Source organism: Triturus cristatus, chromosome 4_2 (genome assembly GCF_964204655.1).
Source record: "Triturus cristatus chromosome 4_2, aTriCri1.1, whole genome shotgun sequence".
Classification (NCBI taxonomy): domain Eukaryota; kingdom Metazoa; phylum Chordata; class Amphibia; order Caudata; family Salamandridae; genus Triturus; species Triturus cristatus.
Window position 1 is genome coordinate 709,266,758 of NC_140586.1, and position 21,076 is coordinate 709,287,833.

The following is a 21,076-nucleotide window of genomic DNA, read 5'->3' on the forward strand; positions in this document are numbered from 1 at the left end:
ACTTTACCCTGATTACTGCCATCAGAAAACAGGAACAGAAAAAAAGAGGGTGGTGGGTGGAGAAGATCCTACAAAGAAAACCACGAATCTTGGTCTGAAGTGAGTAACAAACAGGGGCGAATGTTACCAGTGGCTATTGCTCCATACCGCCAGCACCCACCCTGTAGTGCGGAAAGATGTGATCCAGCCTTAACGTTTTAACACAGTAACATAAGCACTGAGGAGTAAAAAAGGCACCAAAATAGCCGAAGACCGGACCATAATCTGGGATTAAGTAGGCGTAATACAATAGGGCACAGTATTTCCTGGTATTGTGACACTACCGTCAACATCGAGTAAACCTGCAAACATGTATTGTCATTGGCAAGCTACATTTAAAACATCTTCATAATGAGAAGTGCTGGACAGATCCCAGTCTGTAGCAGCTTTGCTCACATTGTTACCTAGTCAGGCCGCTATAGAGAGCAGGGCAGACAGCCCATTTACAAACAACAGAGAGGTTATGTCTATTAGAACGAAAAGGGGAGTCGTAGCAACTCGTAGTAAACAGTGTGGTTATCTGGATTACTGACCATTGCTGTCTGAATCCGTTCCTCCAGTGGCCCCTGCTGAGTGCATTTTACTCTTACGCGATTTACTCTGCTCCAGTTTCTTGAGGAAATGCATTACTTGCTTTGGGTCTGTAAAAATATGCGATTTCCCATCTGCTTGAATGCGCAGCTTAGTGGGGTACATCATGTTGTAGTCTAGGTTTAGGTCCCGCAACTTCTTCTTGATGGGCAGAAATTGTCGACGAGCGTCCTGGACTTGTGTAAAATCTGAGTATAATGAGATGGTCATGCCTTCGTATCGTAACTCCTGAAGCTCCCTGTCTTGGGATGGCCCACATCCTGATCCCTGTAATTAAGGAGTTTGGCTCTGATTGATCTTTGAGGGGACCCCAGGACTTGTCTGTGAGCCAAGGATCTGTGGGCCCGCTCTACAATGAACAGTCGAAAAAGTTTCCCTGCCAAAGAGGGCGTCTAAAAGATGCTCCACAAATTGTTCCATATTTGGAATGTTGGTGGACTCTGCAATACCAAGCAGTCTGATGTTGCCCCTTGATCGTGCCTCCAAAAGCTCCGTCTTACTTTGCACCACTTGGAGGATCTTGTCTGCTTTGGCCTGGTGAGCGAGTTTGATGACACCACAACTTCTGCATCGGAGACCCTCTTTTCTACTGCATCGAGTCGTTCCGTGTGCTTGTCGAGGCGTTCCGACATCCTGTCCATACAAAATGTTGGTGCGTCGATTTTACCATCAATTTTGCTCGCGTTGCATTGCCGACAGTATGGGTTTCAGTTCCGACTCAGCAATAATCACCCACTTCAGAGCCAGATTCCGAGGCGTTCCTATCCACCTCCTGCCGCTTAGGCGTTTTACAGGGTTCAAACTGCAGTTTAGATTGCGATTTGTCTGTGCTCACTATCTTATTCCAAAGCTATGTGCTCCTGTATCGAACAGTCCTTGTTTAAGAGTAGGGTATGGACGCAAGTAGCTGCACCCTCCCCAGCAGATCAAGAAATAGTCGTGTCCAAGTGCCTTCAAGCCACCAGCAGGGCTGGATATATCACTGTGACCGCCGTTGAGTATTCAGCAGACGTGGCCTGCACTTCCAATTAGGGACAAGCGCAGTAGTCACTATAGGCGCCCAGCAGCAGGGCTGTCTACAATAGTGCCAGGTAGACTGTACGGATACATGGGAATCATTTATATAGTCAGTGATTTTCCCATAAGGCAGACCTGTATGTGGCCCCTTTTCAACCACTTCCAAATTCAAGGTCAAGTTTTTTTTTAATGAACTATGTGACTTTAGGTGAAGAAGAGGTTTGACTGACATTTTTAGACGGAGCGGTCGTTAGTCCTGGAGAGCTGTATTGATGCCACAATTTTAGGATGCTGCATATTCCACAAATGAGGGTATGTCTGTTTATTTGTGCATAGTTCTGAAAATCTGGTCTTCAAAGACTCCATTCCAAATTTCGAGACTCGTTGATCTTTCAAGAGCCTCAGCTACATAGTAATTTCACTGGAGATGTTTGTGCTGCAATCAAAGGATTGCATTCTCTCTTGAGATCAAGGATGCGCACATTCTCTACATGAGCATGGAGGGTCAATGGACTGCATCAGTCCGTAGTGTACAACTATGCCTTTCAGTGCGTTAATGAGGTTTCTGGCATTTCCCTCTATGGAAGACTAGCTAACTACAGCTTCCTTCCTGGAGCAGGCTCTATTCTGCTTTTGAATGCCCATGCACACCACCTTCTGCTTGGGTCTCCTTATGGACCAAACAATATGTCCTGGTGCCTTTTTTGAGGCTCCGGTTTATCCATGCTGTGTTGGATGCCTCAGTAACGATGGTTTTGCAGCGTGAATCCTTTTCTGGATTCACATGCTGTGCATTATTCCGCCGCCGCCGAAGAGAATTGTCTCTATTCTCTTTTTTGTTTTGGTCGCTGTCCACCACCATTTGGTGCTGAGTGACGTCGGACAGTATCCTGGAGGTCGACATGTGTGGTAGAAATCTTCAGATTCTTTTTTCTGTGTTTGGGTATGGAAGCACGAAGTTTGTGTTTTTTCCCGAAAAAAGTTCAAGAAAAGATAATCACCGAAAGTTCAACGGAACGTCGTCGACTAACACACGATCGTGTGCAGAGGCAGAGCGCCAAAAATTGGGAACACCTGATGACCACTACAGGACACAAATGGCGAGGTAGGGGCCATGGAGAAGACCCCTTTCAAATTTTGTCCGAGGTGTCACCACAAGTACACACACCGTGTTCAACCTCTGCCTGCTGTTAGATCACCAAGACGAAGACTGTGAGACCTGTTTAGCGTTCCTGCCGAAGATTCTCAGGACGCGCCGGAACCAGAGACAGTCCCACTACACCACGATGTTGCAGGCCACGAAGAGACCTACCATGAGCGAAATGGGGTTCTCCAGCGACAAGGAGGAACTCGCAGCTCCAGCCGAATCGACACATGAAGGTTCGGACGTCGAACTTATAGAAAAGGACGCCGAAAAGAGACACCCTGATAAGAAGGCGAAGGAGTCGAAAAAGAAGACAGAGAAGGTAAGAAACAAAGATCCGTCGGAACCGAAGGCAGCCCCGACGCCGAACAAAAAGGCGATCGAGGGTCAGCCGCGAATGAAGGAAACCCACGGGAGCCAAGGTTACCGATGATGGGAAAATTACACAAGCCGCCAAAACCAAGGGTCGACTGCGAACCCTCCAAAAAAGGCGCGCCGCTGAAAACAACCGTCGACGCCGAAAAGAGAAAGTCCCTGGCCTCCAACACCAAGAGGGCCCTCTAAGTTCAAAACAAAAGAAGACTCGAGGAAGAGATGGCTACGCTCTTACCAAGGAAGAGGGAATTCGACAAATCTTTAAAAACAATTCCGAATCCCCAAAGCACCGGAAGCAGAACCGTAGAACATTGACGCCGAAGAGGCAGAAGGGGAGGAAGAGACGATCTTAAACTCCCCACCAACACCGGAACCTCGAAACAAAAGTCCCAAGGAATACGGAAACTTACCGGAGGATGACTAGAACGAAGGAAACTTTGAAGACTACTGGAATGATCTCGACACTGAGTCCAGAGGAGGAAATCTGCAACTATCCCTCAAGCATCCCCCCCAGATGACATCGCTTTCTACAACGAAGTGGTGAAGAGGGCAGCAAACCAGTTTGGGTTGCCCCTGGAGGTAGAAAAAGGGAATACATGTTTCCTGCTGGAAACACTGGCACCTACAACAAAAGGCACACAATACCTCCCCATGCTCCCATGTATTTTGGACCAAGGCAAGGAGGCGTTCAAAGAACCAGCTTCCATCAAAGGGATGACTCCTAGAGTTGAGTAGAAATACAAACCTTCGACAAAAGACCCTAAATACATACAGGGGAACGTTACAGCAGATTCAATCATCGTAACAACAGCCATGAGGAGAGCAAATGCAGTCTCCAACACAGGACCTCCACCAGAGAAGGAGAGAAAAAGGATGGACCTAGTGGGGAGAAGAATGTAAAAGGAGGCAGCAACGCAGTGGCGCATTGCCAACTCAAATGCCTTGTTCAATAAGTATGGCCACCAACAACAGTGGGACGAAATGGAGGAGTTTATCAACAAACTCCCAGAGAATGACATGAAAAGAGCAAAGGCAGTCATCCAAGAGGGTAAAAAAACAGTGAACACATGCCTAAAATATTCACTAGACTCAGCAGATACCGCAAGCAGGAAAATGTGCACAGGAACCATCTGGCTCAGGATCTCTGGATTCAAGCAAGAAGTTAAGACATCAATAATAAATAGGCCCTTTAGCAGACAGGAGCTATTTGGAAAAGAGGTGGACGAATCACTTCAACAAATTAAGAAAGACAACAAGACAGCAAGGGCAATGGGGGCTCTGCAACAAAGATATACTTTCAAAGAGGAGGCTTCTCTAACAGAGACCACTGGAAGAGGCAGCTTCAGCCAAAGCCAACAGCCACCGCAACAAGGCCAGGGGCAAAACCCTAACCAGCAAACGAGTCAGCAATCTAGCTACCAGGAATGGCAGCAGAAGCAGCCCTTTCGAGGGCGAGGTAATGGGAGAGGAAGAGAACAAACCTCCAGAGGGAGAGGGAATGGCTCGAACTGACTCCCAACACAAGAGGGGACCCACACAAGACACCGGTGGGGGGGGAAGATTATTCCTTTACCACAGTCAGTGGAAAGGGATCATAACGCGTATGCCCCTACTTGGGCGATTGGCTAATAAGGAGACGCACAAAACAAATATGCCTCCTTCACGTCCAAAAGACAATTCAAACACTGGAAAAGCTGGGTTTCTCAATAAATCACAAGGAATCGTCAAACCCCGGAAAAAGAGAAAACATTTCTAAGAGTAAGACTAAATACAAAAGACGCAAAGGTTTATCCCACACAGGAGAGAATACAAGCAATCCACAACGAAGCAACCCTTTACCACAAGGGACAGTCTGACAGTGAGGAAAGTGATGAAGCTAATGGGCATGATGGCATCATGCATCCCACTCATCCCCCATGCTTGCCTACACATACGCCCATTCCAGGAATGGCTCACCAACAGTTGGTCGCAAGCCACAGGGAGTTGGGAGGATCTAGTGGTTGTTACACAAGGGGTGCAAGCCCAGACAAAATGGTGGGCATCCAACAACATAGCACAGGATAGACCTTTCAGGGACCCAACTCCATCTGTGTCAATCACAACAGATGCGTCCCTCAATGGATGGGGAGCAGTTCTCAACAAGCTAAAAGTACATGGAAAATGGAGCGAATAGGACTCCACGAAACCCATCAACTACCTGGAGTTAACCTGTTTTTCTGGCAATCAAGGCATTCCAGAAACCTATTCAGAAGAAAGCAATTCTGATACAGACAATACTACCAAAATGTTCTACCTCAATAAGCAAGGAGGGACAAAGTATTTTTCTCTGAGCAAACTAGCACAGGAAATATGGTATTGGGCAATACCTCAGGACATACATCTGCAAACTATACATCTAGCAGAAGTAGACAACATCACAGTGGACCAACTGAGCAGACAGAACAACTGCTCTCACGAATGGGAGCTGAAGCAAACAATAATCCAGTACCTATTCTGGGGAACACCAGTGTTGGACCTATTTTCAACAATACAGAACAAGAAATGCAATACTTTGCGTCGAGGTTTCCACACCTCCTGTCAAACGGAAATGCGCTTTCACTAAACTGGTCTCAGACATTTGTTTACTCCTTTCCACCAATACCCCTAATACAAAGGGTGCTGCAAAGGGCAAAAGAACCAGGGACAAACATAATTTTCATGGCCCCTCATTTTCCAAGGCAAACATGGTATTCAGCCCTCCTGGAAATATTCAAGGGACAAATGATCAGGATCAAACCTGAAAAAGACCTACTGACATTGCAACAGGGTCAAATCTGTCACCTGGAGCCAGCAACGCTACAACTAGCAGCCTGGCGCCTGAATACATAGAATTTGGTCATCTCAAACTACCATCACGAACCATGGAGATACTCCAAGAAGCAAGAAAGCAATTCACAAGAAAATGCTATACAGCAAAGTGGAAGCGATGTACCACATGGTGCATCGCCAACAACAAAACAAGTACCATAAATACGCAAGAAACAGTTATCAAATATCTAACTTACCTCTTGAACAGCGGTATAAATTTCTCAAACCTAAAGGTGCACCTGGCTGCCATAGTGGCATACACAAGAGGAGAATCATGCAAGAGTTTTTTCTCAAGACCAGTCATAAAAAGATTCCTAGAGGGAGCAAAAAGGATAGCTCCACCAAGAGCCGCACCAGTACCGACATGGATATTAAATTCCGTACTTTCCCAACAGATGAAAGGACCTTTTTGAGCCCATGCATACAGCAGACATCAAGCATACCACCATAAAAACTGTTTTCCTGATAGCGATTACATCACTACGCAGAGTGAGTGAATTTCAAGCTTTAACAATACAGGATCCCTACTTACAAATCCACTAGGATAAAGTAATCTTAAAGACCAACGAACGGTTTCTACCAAAGGTGGTATCTAAGTATCACTTAAATCAAAACATCCTGCTACCAGTTTTCTTTAAAAATCCACAAACTAAAGCAGAGAAAAGCCTCCATACCTTGGATGTAAGTAGAGCGTTACTATACTATCTGCAAAAAACAGAAAGAATAAGGAAAACGAAACAATTGTTTGTGGCTTACTTGCACATCAACACAGGATCTGCAAGCACAAAAGCAACAATTGCAAGATGGATAGTACAAACTATTCAACTATGTTACAAAAAGGCCAACAAAGAACTAACAATGTAATCTACAGCGCACACCACTAGAAAGAAAGGAGCAACGCTAGCATTTATGGCCAACGTACCCATCGATGCCTTCTGCGCTGCAGCAACATGGGCATCACCACACACCTTCACAAGACATTACTGTGTGGGCATACAAATGAATAAGGAAGCTCAAATTGGACAGAAGGTGCTCCAACACCTGTTTGCAAAGTCTTCCTTGCACCACAGCCCATCCAAGGCGGGAGAAACCGCTACATAATCTAATGCACAGCATGTGAATCCAGAAAAGGATTCATGCTGCAAAACCAAATGGTTACTTACCAGTAGGAGTAGTTTTGCAGCTTGAGTTTTCTGGATTCACATGCGACCCACCCAGCCTACCCCTGCAAAGGCAGCAAACAGGTGGAGAAGAAAAGGACTATATCAGTGTTTATTAAGGACCATCAGCAGGATTTCAAAGTAACACAGAAAAAAGAATCCGAAGATGGCTACCACGCAAGTGGACCTCCAGGATACCGTCTGACGTCACTCAGGCGACGTACCTGACACCAAATGGTGGTCGACAGCGACCAAAACAAACAAGCATTTTCAATGCAATAGGTCTCGCATGTGCAAGAGTTGGATCTATTGGCAGTGCAAATGACAATATATTTAACCTAAGTGCTTTGCAGTGCAGTGGCCTTTGGGGCCTGAAAAGTGTTTAGCAATGCAGTACATTATCCTGGTTACGGTGCCGCCAGGGATTGAATAGCTATACAATTACTATACACTGGGACATGCAGTCAGATACAGTAATATATGCTTGCCCCCTCCCCGGCTTTCCTCGGAAACATTTGTCACTTTCCAAGGCTTAAGGACTCTTGATGTCTGAGATGTGACTCCTATGGCTCGCTCCCCGGCTGTAGAGGCCATAAAACAATAAAATATACATTTGCCTTTTTCTGTCCTGTCTGGCAAACACCATAAAGGGAGGCCATCTCCTGAAAGTGCTTCTGCTCACTTCAGGCTCTAAATTGGGGGCTAGAAATACCCTTGCTTTTGCTGGAGGACAAAAATTAGTGCACTATTACAAAATAATGAATGGCACATAAAGCATTGTAATTTGAGAGTAAAGATCTTTAATGAAATTGAAATATTTTACATAGATCGGGAAACAGTTCTGACTAAATAAAGTGTCCTTTTTTACACCCAAATTGAGTTTAAAAGGTACGTTTCTGTTTTACATTGTCATATAGTTTAAAGAAGCAGGTTTAAGTTTAAACAGAACCCCTTAATTTTGTGTGTATTACCATCCGGAAGAAAGATATGCTGAAATATGCCCCAGAGTGGCATCGTTCTTTGCCCTTTGAAGTGGATCCTCCCAGTTATTGGGTGTGTGGCAGGGAAAACAGGGATGACATAAAACATTCAAGAGTGAGGTACAGAGACAGCAAGTTAGAAGAAAGAGGCGTGGGGTGAAATAAAAACTAGGCAGCCTTGAAGTTCGTCATTCCCAGCAATTGGCAGCACTGGCTCTGCAGCCTAGGCTCCTAAAAAAAAAAAAAAACATGTACACCAGGCAAAATCACACCTTACGCTACCCACTCTCTTTCCTTTGCGAAATTCTTGTGTAATTATAAACACTTTTGTAAAAGTAAAAAGGTTCGTCTGTCAGGAATTTGTGTATGTATTCCCGACAGACATAAAAGAAGACAATGTCACACACACAAACATACACCTAAGTGGAGTAACATAAAATGTAACACTAAACACCCAGTACGTGCACTTTGCTTTCATGGTGGTAATTTTCTGGGGTAGTGAAGTGAGCAAGAGTTGATGAGTCAGTGATGGCTTTATTTTACCAGTACCGATAGTTACCAAGCACAGTCAGTGTGTGAGCTAACGTATTTGAATTCCGCCCATGCCGCTGTGTGCGCCGTACCTGTGTGGGCCGTCTGATCACTAGGTCTTGCGCTCATGTCCAAGCTACAGAGCAGTCACTGAATCACCCACCTCAGCCTTCATGGGCTACTTAGAAAAGGCCAAAAGAAGTACAAGCCCAACAATCTGGACACGGTTTAAAAGAAGCATACGCAATGTTTAGCATAAACGTTAAAAAACAAAATACACATTAAATTATTTAGTTAGACAGCGCATTGGCCTCTACCCCGGCGGTCTCAGGCAGGTTCATACAGGCGTGGAGGACTGGGCATGATGTCCACGGGTAGCCTCGCGCATAGAAAGAGGTTCTGTTTGAGAATAAATACATTTAAAAACAAGCAAAAGCGCGCGCGCCTCGCGCGGCTGCAGGGGGGCCTGGGCGATTCCTTTGCGGGAGTGAGTGGCAAGGCGTGATAATTGATGCCATATGGCGCTGCTGCTCGCTCCCGCAAGGGAATCGCCACACGTGCACGCGTTGCCATTGAAGGCAATGGAACGCGTGCACGTTTTTGGGCGAAAAAGGGAACCGATGGTTAAAGGTCTCCTCCTATGCAGCGCATGTGCGCTGCGTAGGCGAGACCTAAAAAAGAGGAGACACAACCACTAGATGGCGGAATAATGCATGTGAATCCAGAAAACTCTTCAAGCTGCAAAACTACTCCTACTGGTAAGTAACCATTTCATTTTCTTTTCTGTCTGATTGAATGCATGTAATCCATTAAGTAATAGCACTTTTCGAAGCACATAGACACACTGGTTTTGTTGTTCCAGTGAGTGCTGGGCAGGATGTTGCCCATTTGGTTGCACTTACAAGGCTGATAAGAAGATAGATATAAAAGCAGTCTTCCATAGGATAAAATCTGCAACAAGCAGTCCTTGGTGGATTTGGTGATGAAGCAGTTACCTGCAACATATTTGCTTGAAGAGGCATGAGCCAATGTTCTCGTGTGTAGTTGCTCTGGTACTATTAATTTCATGACTCTTGACTCAGCAGTTGAGTCCCTGATACAAAGATGTGCATAATGTGTAGGTCACGGTTCGAATTGCAACAAGGTTAAATTTAATCTTACCAAAGTCAATACAGTAATAAGGTTGGATTGCTTAATAGTCTTATTTATCAAAAAGAGCTACTTCATTTTAAATCGTAGGCAACATTTATTACCAAACTCCTGCCACAGCCATTGGGTGTACTGTTTACAAGAAAGAATTTTGGAGGCTGCATTTTGCTAGGCAGTGGCCTTCTCCATGGCGCTCAGCAAGGAGCGTGAATGCACTTTACTGAGCTGTAAATGTATTAATGTAGCAGTTTGTGTTGAGTCTCCAAAACATTATCTGTACCTCCACGGTGGATGACCTCAAAATGATGAAAATAAACGCACTGGTCCTATTGAAAATGGGCAGTGTTGCATTACCTTCCAGTCTGCAGAGGCATAGTACGTAGAGTCAAAACACATTTAGTGTGAGCTTTGATTTAGAAGGCAGCGATCCAAATCGTAGCTCAATTGATGGGATGTTATTAGTGTTTAATTTGTGAAGTGTACCCTTTTACACCTAGATTAAGAATGTCATTTTTTGCCTTTTAGCATCCAGAAGCCTCCAGCCAAGATTTGTTTTCCGATGCACAAACCCACATATGGGCCTTAGAAGGTTAGTGCACTGTACAGTAAAAATAAGGCTCATTGTAGAAATCGGAAGTATTTGTGTACCTGTCTTCATGCCTTCCCCTTATTTCATTCCTTACCCTTGTAAAGGGTTTGTTTTCTATTAAGGAGAATCCCAGTGTGAGAGTTTTGGAATACTGTTGGTACTTTCATATCTTGGGATCTGCCATCCAGGCAGCCACAGTCAGTTTTTACTATTTATAATGAAATAGGCATATTAAAACAAGAGGATGGTGAGGAACCAGCTTCCACATGAGATCTGTGCCTACCCATTTTCGTAACTGTTACATTTTGATGCTCTCAAAAGCTAGCCTACCAATCACCAACGCCTCTTCCAGGCAATTTCTTACTTAATGATTTCCCCAAACTGTATTGATGGATAATGTTAAAAACCCTTTAGAGAACTTGGAAAGCAGTCCTCTTGAATAGTTTCCGTTTTTTCCTCTCACAAAACGGCAGCAAACTTAATGCTTGCCCTGTCTCTAAACCGCTTCTTGCTCAGTGATGTATTTTTATGGGGGGTAGAAAGCAGTGTTAAAGTAATGCGATGTTTAGATCTTCTAACAGATTTAATTCTCTTAAAAAAAAAAAAAAACATTTTTATACTGTCCGCCGTGCACGGTTGGTCACTGTCCTGGTAATTAATGTGAATCTCAGGAGCAAGTTTGAATTGGCTCAAGTCATTTCTGTTTGAAGGAGAACAACCGGTCGTTTTAGCAGAGGGGATTTAATCAGAAAGAACTCCAGGAACAATACCTCATTTACATGTCCCATTCCGACGGTGCTGGAGTGCCTGGAGGAGAAAGGGCATTTTTCAGTGGGAACAAAACACAAGTGTTGGCCAGGTTTGGTGGATCCACTGCTGAATTCATTTGGTCAAACCTGAAAACTACAGGACATATTAAATAATTTAGGGTTATCTATCAGGACACACCTCTCCAACAACAAATCCATGCTAAATTGAAGCCATGTGATGTCGCACTGCAAGGTTTTATCTTTTAATCCAGTTGCAGCTTTGTGTATTGGTAGTCCAACTAGTATTAGTCTCTTCCTGTCAAAAACATCTCGTCTCTCCCGTCCTACATTAATGCTGGGAGGTCATTTGATAACTTTCACACCATCAAAAAATAATACGGTTCTTTTAATCTGCTAACCTATATGCTGGGCCTTCTCTATCCATCCGTCTTTCTTTGCTCTCCTCATTCAACTCGGATATTTGGAGTGTTGTGTTATAGTTTTAGAAAACAATTACAGGCTTCACTTACTATGCCCAAACACTGCATTATCTTCCCCCATCTTGATGATTGTGCTTCACTCATTTAGCTGTTCTGCCTACTGTCTCAATGCCGTCTTTCTATACCTAGTACTTAAATTAATTTATGGTGCTAGCTTACTTTTTTATTCTTTATAACTGCACTCCTTTGATAGTTTCCAGTCTGTCTTTTTCTCAGTTTATCACCGAAGCAAGTACAGCTTACAGTTTTATTTATTCCTCAGAAAGAAGATAATGCGATAAAGCTCCTATTTCTTTACTAAATTTGACTGCTTCTTTCTGGCTTCAATAAACCCTCTGTTCAGCAGCTTGCTGGTCAGTGTAAAATAAAGAATAATTCAGTTTTGCACTTTCTGATTTAAAGATGATTGGAGAGCCTATCAACAGCGACATAGCCCATAGGACAGCCCTATGTCATCCTCTCACCCAACAAGACATCCCAGTAAGAGTTTCTTTCTATCAAAATAAAGAACGCCTCACGAACAAGTCTTCAATGGGTGCCCCCCGACTGAATGTGCTCCAAATATGAAAGTATCAATACCAACATCAGATAACAACTAACGTAGCCACTTAGCCAATGTAGCAGCAGCCAAAAGTTTGAAAGGTTTTTCCAAAGCAATCCACAACGGACCTCCCATATCAGAACGGAATTCTCTGGTACTTACCTCATAAGCCTTCAAACATTGTACCATACAAAGCTTACGGTTATCAGAGAACGCAGGACATGAAACAGACCTGCAATTAGTTTTCGTCGTCCTGGTAAAAGTAAAGGAGACGCCTTCTGGAGAGAACATTCTGCCAGAAACACCCAGAGCTCGAACCTCAGATACTCGTTTGTACGAAATCAAACCTAACAGCATTGTTAATTTCACAGACAGCTGCTTGTGTGATAGAAACTAGTTGTCCAGCCAGTTCTCTAAAAACTGTGTAACAATATTGACGTCCCAAAGAACCAAATATTTCAGTTGAGGAGGCTTGGACATTCGGATATTCGAAGAGTTTGAATACAATCTGATGTTAACCAATGGGCTTACCATCTGCAGAGAGGTGTACTGCAGAAATTGCTGACCCAAAGTTGTTAACTGACCGATAGGCCATACCAACAGATGCTAAAGAAGATAAAGAAATTACCAACTAAATAACAATCTGCTCCAAAGGTATCTGCACGCCGCTCATGGCACCAACCACACCAATAGCGCCAGGCAGAGACTTATCGTTTATGGGTACCTAAGGACCATGCCTGTCTGATGAAGGCCGCAGCATCCTGTGAATTGCCGGAGAGATTCCATCTCTCCCCGAAATTTTCAGTGCCAACAGCGAGAGGTGTCCCAAGCGGATCAGAGGTTTTGGCTGTCCTACTGGATCCAGCAACAGGTGCCAACAGAATGGAATAAAGATCGGACAAGCACATGCCAATTTGAGGATTACCGGAAACCATGCTTGGCCTTTCTAAAATGGAGTCGTTGGAATCATCTCTGCTTTCTTGCCGCCTCACCTGGGAAAGAACCCTGGGAATCTTCATTCAAGGAGGAAACGCGTTACTCAGAGAGAGGGACCAGTCCTGAAGGAAGGCATCCGTGTCCTCCGGATCAGGGCACAAACTGCAAAAGGTCAGAAGTTGTCGGATGAGGTGAGAGGCGAACAAGTCCACCACACAAGGGCCCCACCGGTAATGAAGTCTGAAAGATCTTAGGGTGAAGTCTCCAGTCGCTGAAATCCTATAGGTGATGGGAGTGCCAGTCCGCTACCATATTGCGCTGGTCCAGGAGATACTCCGCTACCACCAAAAAGCGATGTTAAAGGCAAAAGTGCCAACTATTTTTGACTATCGCTGCAAGAAGATGAGATTTGGTCCCGCCCAACTTGTTCACATACTGAACCGCAGAGACGTTGACCATCCGTAGAAGGATGCAACAATCTGTTTTGTCCGTGGAGCAACTCTGTATCGCAAAAGACCCCGTCATGAGTTCTCAGCAATTGATGTGAAGAGACTGTTCCGACTTGAACTAATGCCCCCCTGTGGAGACCGTGCTACAATGCGCTCCCCAGGCCCACCAGTTGGCGTCTGATTCTATAATCATCCCTGGAGCCGAGCCAAAAATTGCTCTGCTGTTTCACGCTTCCATGTTGTCTAGCCACCATGACATTTCCATCTTGGCTTCCTCCGCCAGACTCACATGCTCAGAATAACTTAGAACCTTGTGAAGGTGTTGGATCTTGAGTCGCTGAAGGGCCCGGTAGTGGAGGGGACCCAGGAAGATGGCTTGAATCAAAAAAGTTTGAAGTCTTGCAAGACGTGTTATCGACCGCCAGGTTGTCTGTTTGCATAATGCAGACCTCCACTCCTTGATATTCTGGACCTTCTGAGGCGGCAGGACAGTCTGTCAGGACAGAATCCACCTGAAAACACAAGAATTCAAGGTGTTGAGATGGGACAAGGATCGACTTCTGGACATTGGTAATGAAACCCAGATCTTGAACGGGAATCGTCCACCCTAATTGAGGCAAAACTGTTTGAGGGCTCTTAGCCATAATAATGATGTTGTCCAGGTTAGCAATTAAGAGTACCTTACCACTGGCCTCATTATCTTTGTGAAGCGCCACGGAGTGAAGAAAGGTCAGAGGAAAGGACTTTAAACTTGTAACAATGGTCCAGCCACAGAAATTGAAAAAAGCAACGATGAGGGGCGAAAATCGGGATAGTGAGCTAAGAGTCTTTCAAATTGAGATGAACCACCCATTCTCCCTCTTGACGGATGTCTTGTAAACGATGGCTGCCCTCCATCTTGAAGTGCTAGTAAACTAACCAGGCATTGATGTCTTTCAGGTTGGGCACCAGACACGATCCACCCCCTTTCTTCTCCACTAGATGGATGGTACTGAGGAACCCAGACAAGTGAGAAGTCAACACTTTAGCCCCTTTCTCAAGGAGAGTCTGAATCTTGAGGAAAATAAATCTCACTCTTGTTGGGGAAAAAACTTCACATGGGGATGTGATTCTTGGAAGCAGTGGTTGTAAAACTCCCTCTTGAAGCCCTGTACTGACTAGAGTACTCGTGCGTCTCGGGTTATCCTTTGCCAGTTGTGCAGGAATATACCAATTCTGCTCCCATCCCCTAAAAGAGACTTCTGAGAGAGGAATAATTCTCACCTGCAGCTCCAAATTCCTGGGAGACTCCTTGTGCTTCCCTGTAACACCCTTTCCTGTAGTTATTTCTGCTGACATGATTTCGGGAAAGATAGAAGGTGGAGTTATAAAGGGAGTCCTGTCTGCTTCCTCTGCCACGTTGGTAATAGCTTTGCTGCCGGCTTTGGTGATAAACCCGGCCGAACGCTCTCCCCCCTAAAACGTCCAGCCCTATCAAAAAGGGATTGGCGAAACAATTTCTATAGGGAACGCTTGGTCCTTGTCAAGAGAACTGTATGTGGAGACAAATGTGGAGGGTTCCTATATGAACTGGGTCCCTAACAGGAGATCTTGTGCCACTGGTCCTGAATCAGAAGCCAGCTCATTCAGATTAGGATCTATTTTTTATTTTATTTTATTTTATAAAAAGGAAGGAGCGACAGCGCTCAGATATTGCACAGTTTGCGTTGCCAAGTTCTTACACATCCCATTGGGCCCATCCCACTAAGACTTCTGGATCGATTGGGGTTCTGGAGTCCTTGGCCTATAAGGCCAACCCCGGGATCTTTGTGAGAGGGCTTGAAACGTCGAGCAACTTATCTTGGCAGTTGTGCCGGGCACGGTCAAGTCCCTTTTGGGATCTCAAGAAAATTTGTTCAATAAAAGTAACCATAGTGAGATCTACTTCCAGGTGTTTTAGTCACTGTGCCAGGGAGATCCGGTCTGGGGCATTCCGACCGAAGTTGCGCTCTGACGTCTGTCGAAAACCTAGTCAATATGGTACTGGACATAGTCTGCCATTTCTTGTGGGGCAAGCCAGGAGGTGCAACAAGTAAACAGAGGGTCCCTGAAATCTTAATGGGGAGGAAGAGAGCAGGGAAATAACTACAGGCAAATAACAAAAATCTTCCTCCTACGGTTTAAACAATATTGGTGGTTCATCCAAGATGCATATAAAGTTGTCCCACAATATCGAAGTTTACAGTGGAGTTTTTAAAATATTTTTTTTATCAAGTGAAACAGTTTTTTTTAAAGAAATATATACAATTTTTATTTTCCTTATTCTCAACAAAAGCATATATAATCAATTTTCATTAGCACAAATATAAGCATTAAACAAACCTAAGCTCACCATGACAAATAAAGAGAACATTAAAAAGTACACATGCAATACATATAACCAATTATCACAAAACAAGGGGAATTGCAATACATTAACAATTGACAGTACAGAATTGAAATAATATAGTTTATACACCAAATCAGAAACACAAACAAAAAGACAAAACGCCGATGCGTGTTTCGGAATAATACAACATATAGTTCCTTCCTCAGGGCGTAGACAATGAGTACATTCAATTTTGGGGGGCTTTCTGTATGGAGTGAGCAAACCACCGGATATGTGGTATGAGGGCTCACAGGGTACAAAGATTACATCCGTGGGAACAACAAGGAAAAAATTAAAACATTATAAAGCTTAATTAAAAAGACTATGGTCAGAGCTTGACATGGTCAGGGATTAGTCAACAGTGAAAGATACGTAAACCATCTACCAGTGAAACATGAACCAGAGTGTATGAGACCCGAGTATCCATAATCTGTCACCAGTGTAAGAGGACACCTCATAGAGTGAGACAATTAAGTAGAGAGTCGATAAGGTAGGTAAAAAAAGACAACAGGACTCCCGGATAGAAAGAGCAAATACCAAATTTTATATACGATAACTAACCTACTCAAATTTGAAGAAGTTTGTGAAAAAAGCGAATATTCCTGCCCTTGACGTCATCTGATACTCATGATGATAGGTTCAGAATGTATCTACACAGGAGCATATATATACATAGGAGGAATTAAACACATCTCCCGGGAAGAAAACTAATAAATAGAATAAAGGTCTGTACAATGAAAAAAAAATATTAAGAGTTTTATACCAAGCATCGTGGCGGGCGGGGGGGTCTGTCCAAGTTCACTGGTAAAGAAAACTTCCAGTAGAAAGACGATGCAAAACCTCAAGAGGTCCAGAGATTACATGCGAATACTGGAAGAATAAAGGGCAACAACAACAAAATAATAAAAAATCTAAATAAACACTGTAATCCATAGTGACCGGCTGCACAACTAGGGGTGAATACGTAGGTCAGAGGAACACGCTAAGATAAAGAGATCAAATTACTTCAAACACGTTCTATCAACGAACATTAGCAAACATACTATTGCCTGCGAGTTCTACAGGGTAATCATAAAGGCGATCACACTTGGAATTTTAACTAACATGTCCCAAATAACACGGGACGTGAGAGAGCTGGAGAAGATAAAGTATATTAAAAGGTGAGAAAAACGATATTGTCAGTAGGCGGATCTGGTATAAGTAAGGGACATGGTCTGTACTTACCGCGACTCAAGGAGTGAGGAAATCTACATCCGGTGAACATATTTGCAAGGATAAATCAGGGTAGACACGAGCAAGAAGTGCTTCGTAGCCAAACAGTCTCACTCTGAAAAAAGAAAGCACATAGAGCATGATTCGCCCAAGGGATTCCGACCACACGAGGTAAGCGGGTGAAACCTGTTAAACAAAAATATAGTATGGGTCAACGCTTACCTTGATGGGCACACAGCGATCAAGGATACGTGTGGAATTGCACTCGTACTCCGGACGTAATGACAGCAAGACGAGTGGATGTCAAAGATATGCAGCTGGGTGCCGGAATGAGAGGGGTGGGATAAACTGGAGACCTAAACATAGACAAGGTCCCAGCAAGCATGGAACGCGCAGACATAGTAAGAAGGTGAATTTGGACGCCATCTTGGATGCCTAGCAAGGCAAGGACAGTTAAGAGGAACAAAGCGAGTATGGTGAACAAAAGATATACAAAATGGGAAAAAATATTTAAAAAGAATTTAGACCAGTCCAATTGGTCAAAAACGGCCAGAGGAGATGAAAGGGTCCACTAGCGAAGTTGAACAGTAAAAACCAACATAGATAAATAAGTCATTTAGTCCAATAAACCAAAGTAGCAGTTGAAAATAAGCGGGGAACGAAAGGACCTAGTACCCTAGTGAGTTCATAATAGGGCATTCTCCCACGGCAAGTCGTCATTAAGCACCGAGTTTACTGTTTGGAGAGTGTATATCCAATATACCTCTCTTTTTCGCCTGAGTCCATCTATATTACCATCCTTGGGATTAGCTACTTTCTTCAGTATCATCCATTTAAGGTCTTGTTCGGAATGTTGGTTACTACTCCAATGTTCAACAAGGGGTGTCCAATCCGTCTGTTCCTTATGCCGGACTTATGTTCACTGAGTCTTACTCTGAATTATCTGCTAGTTTCTCCGACATACCCTTGGTTACAGGGACCGAGAATCAGGTAGATAACGTTGGATGTTCTACAATTATTCATTTGTTTGAAGACAAATTTGTTCTTCTCCCATTGTAGTTCCGAAGTGACCATAGCAGAACTGCAAGCATGGCAGTTACCGCATTTGTGTGTACCCAGGACAGGATTGCTACCTGTAATCGGATTTTTGAACAAACTCTCGTTCTGGCTTGCACATAGATTTTGACAAGAGTATTGCGCAGATTCTTATTGCGATGAAACGCAAAGACTGGTCTGGGAAGTGGGGTACCCTGTCCACAGTTAAGTATGTGCCACTGGGACATAATGATTTGGCGAAGTTTGTTGTTGACGTTAGAGTGTCTCGTAATGCAAACTAGTTTTGTATCTTTCGTCTGGAGTCTAGTTTAAAGAAGGACATCTGTTGTAGTATTTCGCCCTCTTGAAGGCATCCCTAATAACCCTATTAGGATACCCCCGTTCGAGAAGTTTGTTTTTTCAAAAGTTCCGCATGGGCCTCAAATTCCCTGATGGTGGTGCAGTTCCTCCGAATTCTGAGGAACTGACTGAAAGGTATGCTATCTTTTTGGGACCGCGGATGATAGCTTTCATAGTGGAGGAGGGTGTTCTGGGCGGTGGGTTTGGTGTGCAAAGATACTTCTATGCCCTGATCAGTGGCTTGGATCCAGATATCAAGAAACTCAATTTTCTCCTTGCTGATGTTAGGGGTAAATTTGAGGTGAGGATTACACAAATTAATCCACAGGAGGAACTCAGTGAGGTGTTCATCTAAGTCCCGCTAGATGAAAAAAATATCGTCAATGAATGGGTTCAAATGGTGAATACTTTCAGAAAAAGGTGCAACCTCATTGGAAATGAACTGTTCCGCAAAGGAACCCATAAAGATGTTAGCATGAGCGCAGCCTGTGCCCCCAATGTAGCTAACACCTTGTATTTGTTTAAAGATGGAACCATTGAATTCAAAGTAGTTGTCTTGGAGTACAATAGCCAGACATTCAAGGATAAACTGGCAGGTGACAGACTATGGATACTCAGGTCTCATAAACTCTGGTTCATGTTTCACTGGTAGATGGTTTACGTCTCTTTCACTGTTGACTAATCCCTGACAGTGTCAAGCTCTGACCATAGTCTTTTCAATTAAGCTTTATAATTGTTGTTCCCACAGATTTAATCTTTGTACCCTGTGAGCCCTCATACCACATATCCGGTGGTTTGCTCACTCCATACAGAAGGCCCCCCAAAATTGAACGTACTCATTGTCTACACCCTGAAGAAGGAACTATTTATATGTTGTATTGTTCCAAAACACGCGTCAACGTTTTGTCTTTTTTGTTTGTTTTTATGATTTGGTGTATAAACTATATTATTTCAATTCTGTACTGACAATTGTTAATGTGTTGCAATTCCCCTTGTTTTGTGATAATTGGTTATATGTATGGCATGTGTACTTTTTATGTTCTCTTTATTTGTCATAGTGGGCCTAGGTTTGTTTAATGCTTATATTTGTGCTAATGAAAATTGATTATATATGCTTTTGTTGAGAATAAGGAAAATAAATTGTATATATTTTTTCAAAAATGTTTGTTACACTTGATAAAAAAATATTACAAAAACTCCACTGTAAACTTGGATATTGTGGGACAACTTTATATGCATCTTGGATGAACCACCAATAGTGTTTAAACCGTAGGAGGAAGATTTTTGTAAATTGCCGGAAGCCACGAGGTGTACTTTCTCGGTTCGAAATCCAGTACTTTAGGAAGTTTCAGGGACTCTTCTTGAAGTGTTTTGCGCTTACGCTTGCTGGGGCCAGGCTCGTCATCGTCACCAGAGCTATCTGAATTAGAGGAATCTGTATCCCCAAGAGTATGAGAAGGGAAGGAGGCCCCATCAGGCAGGGCACTATATGCATTATCTCCCACCAGGGAGTTCACAAGCTTTTCAGATGTGGCAAAATGGAAATCTGTGGAGCGCTTTCCTTTGGTCTTGGCAAGCTTGCGGGAAGTAGCTTCATCCCTGTTGAAAAGTGGGAGGCCGGGGGGTAATCCAGCCGTGCTTACTAGCATAGCCCCCGGAGATGCTGGGTAATAGGACCTAGAGCCCTGACTAAGGCTTTATTAACCGACTGGTGTACATCAGCATCCAATGTTACCACCAAGTCGTGTTCTAAGGATCATTGAGGGTCATCATAGTTTTAATCCATCTCCCCCTCAAAAGGATCCTGCATGGTTAAGACTGCCAAGCAGACCAATATGCGATTCAGAAGGAATATATCTCTGGCTTCTTAAAGAAAAATCTCAAGAGGGGAGTGCACATCATAAATCTCTGGACCCCAGGCAGGCAGTAACAAGTTTAAGATGTGGAGGGAGCAGCCTGCAGGACTCTAGGTCATAAAAATCTCATGAAATATTTCACCCCTGTTGTTTAAATAGGAAGCTCACGCGACAATCTGTACCGGAGAGGTTTAACGCTCCTCCTATGCGTTGAATCGGCGGCATTGCTCTGAGCCAGCCGCTTGGGGGAGAAAACATGCATGCGCGTTTAACACACCCGTGAGAAATAGAGGACTGTGGACGCCTCTGCCCACACGTCCTCGCTTCCCACTGCACGTAAAGGGACGTTCCTGAAAATGACGTGCAGTCGGGAGGCAGCATCGCTCCCTTTCGCAAAAGTTGTGAATGAGAAAGTTGCACAATGACTCTTGAGTAATAACAATCATTGCGTTAGTACTACTGACAAGGGAAAAACCTATTGGGCGTATGCCTGCAGACTAAGCCAGTGGTATATGGAATCACAATCCACTATACAAGAATAGAATATGGGCGCTCGCCTACTGTCTAATATAATGTGGTATGTAACAGCCTTAAGCAATACAAGTATAA

General features: G+C 43.9%; 1 protein-coding gene across 1 annotated transcript in view; it reads left to right on the top strand.

Annotated features, from left to right (window-relative positions):
- Nucleotides 1-21,076, top strand: part of NDC1 (NDC1 transmembrane nucleoporin) — a 370,234-nt gene that overhangs the window by 225,457 nt on the left and 123,701 nt on the right. The window contains exon 15 of the mRNA XM_085602585.1: nucleotides 10,359-10,422. Within this exon, the coding sequence (XP_085458711.1) occupies nucleotides 10,359-10,422 (64 nt within the window). The remainder of the gene's footprint in view (nucleotides 1-10,358; nucleotides 10,423-21,076) is intronic.